The 6,038-nt window shown below is 34.1% G+C and overlaps 1 protein-coding gene across 1 annotated transcript; it reads right to left on the bottom strand.

Annotated features, from left to right (window-relative positions):
- Positions 1–2,414: 2,414 nt before the first annotated feature.
- Positions 2,415–3,813, bottom strand: LOC105770861 (putative pectinesterase 11). The gene is made up of 4 exons (XM_012592217.2): positions 3,433–3,813; positions 3,134–3,322; positions 2,806–3,041; positions 2,415–2,697 (listed from the first exon to the last, which is right to left on the bottom strand). The coding sequence occupies exons 1-4, from the start codon at positions 3,811–3,813 to the stop codon at positions 2,484–2,486; spliced, it is 1,020 nt and encodes a 339-aa protein (XP_012447671.2). The 3' UTR covers positions 2,415–2,483.
- Between the last annotated feature and the right edge of the window lie 2,225 nt (positions 3,814–6,038).

Genomic DNA, 6,038 nt, shown 5'->3' on the forward strand with positions numbered 1-6,038 from the left:
GTCACTCTGCTAAAAACATTAGACATCAAGTGCCTTTTTCCAATTATTTCTTTTTGAAGTCTTTTTCTCTTATTCTTCTTTGGTCGAACTTAACATCTCTCTGCTTCTATTTTCTCTCGACCCAATTCAATTGTTTTTCTGCTCAGTTTCTTTAGAGCCGAATAGTTATTTTTCTTCCATATTTTTCTGATTCTAAGTCGAATCGTTGTTTCTCTTTTTGTTTCCCTTTGACTCATAGCCTTGAACTAGATAACAATCTCGTTCTTCTTTCGCTGTGGTCGGTTGCGGTTTAGAGGTCACTTAGACTTTCGGTAAGCTCTTATTCTTTCTTGTGTTGTTGGATGCTAAACGCTTTCTCTTTCTTTAATAAATGTTTCCTTCGGTTGTTCACGCGTGGTCGAATCCCTTTTTCTTCCTCGATGATGGTGGTGGCACTTTTGAGTTTTTTAGATCATTACAAGGGGTGAAGGGGTTTGTCAAGGATCGCAGTGGTAGTCAATCCTTTTTCTTATCTCGCAATCTAAGGTAATCATTTGGGCTAATAATGTATGATGTTAGCCGATTATTCTGGTGTTGGGTTCCTAAATTTTTTTTATGTTTTCAAGCTTTTAATAGAATTCGTGGACAGGCAGATACACGATTAAGCGGGTGATAAATTTTGTTAGTAGTCTAATAAGGCTAAGGGCATCCGATCAAGCAAGGCTCAGGTTTGACATTCGGGTGTTTCTGCACTATTTCAGAAAAAAGTGTGTATTTATACACTATAAATCATTATTGTCATAAAGCCGAAAGAGTGTGTGTAATTACTCTGTCTTTTGTGAATCAGCAAAAGCCGAAAAGCCAAAAAGCTAGAAATACGGCTATTAAGGCCACATGGGCGTACGAACGCTAGTGTGGTGAACTGAGCCCACAAAACATGGTGTTGACCATAGAGGCCACCACGAGCTTTCTCGTGCTCTTGGGTCGTTATTGGCCTCGTTGGGCCAATGGGATCATGGGCCCCACACGGATAAAATCCACGTTAAGTGACAAATACTAGACTGGGCTATGTAGTTCGCATAGTCGTGACTGAAATTGGGCTACCGTGCGGGCTCACTTGGGCCGAATTTGGGCCTTAGGCCCATTTACACCGTTATGACCATTTAGGTTATCTGTGTCGCTCGTGGAGATTGTAGGCCTTCAAAAAGGTTGTTAAATGATAGAAATACCCCTGTAAGGTAAAATGACCGTAATGCCCTTGGAGGGTAAATGACTATTTTGCCCCTCTAGGGTAAATGACTGATTTGTGCTATAATTTGATTGACTTAACTATGAACGATATGACTGATTTTGAGCATGACATCTTGCATTCACGTATGTTACTATGGCATGTCATTTTGCATGGGGTTGGGTTAATATTGACGGAGGAAGTGTATGGCTTGTAGCCGTTCTATTCAAGGCTTACTGCCTTTTTGCTTATGGCTTTTAGCCGTTCTGTCTACGGTGTCGAGCCGTTCTGTAGACTTAGTGTTGCAACCGGTGCTAAGCTTGGTGTGTTACCTGGGTGGGTCAATTTTATCCCACATGGTGTGTTGGTTGGTACGGTTGGTGTATTGGTTGGATTGGGCTGGATTTCTGTCTGCATATTTGCATCTGATACTGATTCTGTAATGAGCTTAGGTCCACCTGGTTCTGTTAATGGGCTTAGGCCTAGTCTGTTTCTGCATACCGTATATCTGACTTTTTGTGTTATAAGGGATTACACACTGAGTTTTCGCAAACTCACCCTTCTATCTAACTGTGCAGGTAATCTCCAGCCTTAGGAGATTTGGAGTCGCGAGAGACTCGAAGGTGGCCACACGACCGTTGATGCTCTGTTGTAGACTTTTTATTTGAATTTTATATTTTGGGTATTAATTCTGTTATAAGGCCTTTGAGTGATTAAATTTTTAAAAGGGCTTTAGATTTCCTTATTTAAAACTGCTAAACACGTATTTTCAAAATTAACAACTATTTTCCAAAAACACTTAAAACAGACGTTTTTTACATTTCAAACTTTAGTACCTTTCGCGATTGGAATAACCTAAATTAAGTAAACGTTTTTGATGAGATAATTTGCTAAACTCGAGCAAAATGATTTAAACATAGAAATGAAATTTTAATGACAAAATCAATTTTTGATTGACTCTTTGATGTGACACGCCAGATTCGGCCATAAAGATTGGGCCGGGTTTAGGGTGTTACATTGGTAAGCTATGATAGTATGACTTTGGAAGATTATACACTTAACTAATCTTTGTGATGAATAATATTATGCGAAGCATGGTTTAGTATTATTGTGTTATTTGTGTGGTAATTGAGTATTGATGATGTGACTCTCTAAACTTGGACTGGACGTCTAGGCTGTGTTTAGGGTGTTACATCTTCCTTGTAAATGGTGCATGTGAAACGAATTAAAAAAGAAAAAAAGAATTAATGCAAAACTTTAGCAAGGCTGCTATTAATCAGGCATGATGTCGAGTGTTATTTCTAGAAATGGCATTTGAAGACAATTTCGTGAAACGATATGTCGTTGATGTAATCCAACTCTTGCCCCCAATCATGTTCTTCGTCAAAAAAGGATTTGCTTCTTCGATAGTCAGCTCTTTTGCCCATTCAACCCTTTTCTTTGTACTAGCACCAGGTCCATAACATTTGTATTCTCTATAGAACACCGAACTGTGGAATCAACAAAAACAAAGGAATTGAGAATTTTGCTTTTACAATCATTAAGAAAGAATCGAAAAATATTTGAGTTATTTTTTGGGGGGGTAATCTTTTGTTTACCTTTGTTTGGATGAGTCTCCCCAGTCATCCCATCCTTGTGGCAGAATCACATTAGACATATAAGTGAAGGCAAAAATGACCCTGGAATATGGACCCCATGCCCTTCCTAGTAAAGCAGTCTTAACTCCAGTTATCTTGCAACCCAAGAAAGTGAATCCTGTGTTTTGTGATGGTGAGTCTCTGTGTTGGGCTGTTATTGATGCATCTCCTTCTGATAGTGAATGCAAATGGCATTTCTGAGAAAAAAAATTAATAGTTCGAATATCAGAAAGGTAAGAGTCGAAACTGTAAAATAATCATCTTAATGTCGTACTACAATTGTGTTTACCTCAAAAAGAGAAGCAGCATTCCCACAAATGAAATCAACAGCACCTTCAATGTAACAATTGCTATAATAATGCCTTCCAGTGTCGTCTAACAAGGTATCCTGGTACGATAAGATCCTGCACCCGAAGAAAGCTACCCTGTCTCCAGATACCCTCAATGCTACTGCTTTGGCACCAACTCCATACGTATTCTATAAACATTAAGACAAAGGATTTGTTAATTAAATCAAAGGGATCCCAAAGGCTGAAAATCGAAATCCCAACCTTTTGAACATTAGTAACGCATAAGGTAATATGATACCTGAATAGTGAGGTATTGGGCAACAAAATCAGAAGCCAAAACTGAGAAAGTAGGCGATTCAAAAATATTCCCACTATCATTCCAAGTTATGACAGTGTCATTTGGGTTAGAACCGCTTATTGTAATGAAAGGTTTATTGGCAGGCACAATAATTTTTTCTTCGTAGATTCCAGGCTTAACAGATATGAGTACAACTTGTTTGTTGTTTGATGGCACTGCATCAATGGCATCTTGTATTTTCCTATAGTCTCCCTTCCCCGATGGATCAATTTTTATGAGTAGGGCTTTGGTGGCGGCGTTCGATCCATGACTAGCCATGAAAATGACGAATAAAGTTATCGAAAAGACACGAGCATAGCAAGAAGTAGACTTGGGGGCCATCGTTGGCAATTCAATCAATTGGTGCTCTTAAGAATAAGATTTAAGAAATAAATAAGTAGGATTGGTTTATGACGAACAACACGTGGTTGTTCTGCCTTTATAAATGTGAATTTGGAGCCGTTTTCTTGACATGCAAGTGTGATATTTATACTTTACACTTGTAATTTTGAAGCAAGAGAATGTACATTCTATTAGAAACGGCTACCTGGGTAACTTTCAACACAAGTAGCCGGAAAATAGAAACGGGGAAAAACAACTCCATAGGGCCATGCCAGTCCTTGATATATTTATTTCTTGAATTTCAGATTTTGTATTAATTATAATTCATTGTGGCTTGATTTTAACAAACTAAAGGAAAAATATTTTATTTATTTTGAAGAGATATTTGTTTTACTAAAGTTTACTCTCTTTTTATAACTTTTAATTTGAATTTATAAGAATTATCTTTAATATCATAATTAGCTTTTAATACATATATATCTATTAAATAAATTTTCTCTAACGAACCCAAGCCTAAAACAAAAACAGTTGTCTGTGTTGTGACTGATTACAAAAGTTTGGAAAAGTGAGATGAATTTGTGGTATTACGCAAAATGCTTAAATCTGTATTTTTTTTATTTCCTCCTTCCAAATTCCATTTGTTTATTGTAGCCGCAATTGAAAGCAATTGTCATCGTTTCAGCCGCACGCAACAAATGTTTTTTAACAATTTAAAGTTGTTATGATGATAACAATAGCGACTAAGTATTTGTTCGTCGGTGTTGGTATTGCTACCGTACAAAAGAGTTGCGTTCTCTAATTTTACTGCTTCTTCAGTTCTTCTTTAAAAAGGATCCTTGTTTATTCAATCTCTAAACCCAATCTTGATATACACATTTTTCTTGGAGCGCATAGTAGAATTTTGCTACCATTCTTATTAAGGTAGTGCTTGAAAAATCACTTAATAATTGAATTTAGGTATAATTATTTATAATTACATAGAAATGACACATTTAGATAATTATTGTAATTAGCGGGCCTCACCGACTTGGGCGTAATTGCAGCATTCTAATTATACTTTTCAATTCTTAGTAGAAGGATGAGACTTGGAGTAATTACTCGTAATTACACCCAAATTCAAGTTTAAAAGTTATTTTATACAAGTTATAAAATTTATATTATAAGCATGAACATGTAAAAGTGTTTGGAATGATTATAGCAAAAAAAATTTATTATAAATCTTAAAAATTTATATTATAAAAATAATTTGTGTATTTTTATATCTTTTATAACAAAAAGTTTTATTATTTAAATCCTAAAAATATTTTAAAGTTACTGGAAAAAATTTATAATAAAAATAATTTATATGTTATAAAAGTGTTATAGTATATTTATTTATAAAAATTATGGCCAAGTATGGATATAAATTATTTATGTTTCCATACTATATATTATAAAATATATATATTTATTTATAAAAAATATTATAATTTATTATCATAACTTATTTATAAAAAATTAAGAAAAATTATATTATTTATAAGAAGTGTTATAAAATTTTAGACAATTTATATTTTTTTGTAAATGTTATACATTATAAATTTTATACTATTTTTCACTTAATTTACGTATTATAAAAGATATATAACTAATGTAAGTCTTTTTTCCAAGTTAAGTTTATATAAGTTTTGTGATTAAAACTTCGACTATTTGGACTCAAGCCGTGTATTATAAGGTTGATGCTAATTATGTGAATAGCAAAGGTTTTCTTGCACCATGTTGTGGAGTATGATTCCATTTGAGGAATGGTGCTAGACACAAGCACTATAGATAGCTCGAAACTCTTTAATTTGAGACATTCAAGGCTTCAAATGTGGTTAAGAATTTATTGATTATTCTAAAAATATTTCTCATATGAACAACATCACCTTAGTATAGCATAAAAGAAGGTTGAATCATACTAGCATGTTGCATTTTCATAACTTCAATCATAGGTGGAATTGAGATGATTCATACTTGAACAAGTACATAGAAGGAGATCTTGATGATCTTAATGATGCTTGGTTCAAATTCAAATGATGATAAACTCGATCAAGGACCAACAAATGATGATAAGGAACATATGTTAAATATTAAAGAGGGAATAACTCAAAAATATGCACTAGAACAATTAGATAAAATTTACATATGTAATTTATTTGTCTTGCTATTTTTAATAATAATCATATTATCAACTACTTTTTAGG

Source organism: Gossypium raimondii, chromosome 7 (genome assembly GCF_025698545.1).
Source record: "Gossypium raimondii isolate GPD5lz chromosome 7, ASM2569854v1, whole genome shotgun sequence".
Lineage (NCBI taxonomy): Eukaryota > Viridiplantae > Streptophyta > Magnoliopsida > Malvales > Malvaceae > Gossypium > Gossypium raimondii.

Bases quoted from the DNA above. Each gene is read 5' to 3' on its own strand.
- LOC105770861 (XM_012592217.2), bottom strand. From the start codon at position 3,813: ATGGCCCCCAAGTCTACTTCTTGCTATGCTCGTGTCTTTTCGATAACT. The intron at 3,323-3,432 runs GTATCATATTAC...TAATGTTTATAG, and splicing joins CCCAATACCTCACTATTCAG to AATACGTATGGAGTTGGTGC. The intron at 3,042-3,133 runs GTAAACACAATT...TTTTTTTCTCAG, and splicing joins ATGCTGCTTCTCTTTTTGAG to AAATGCCATTTGCATTCACT.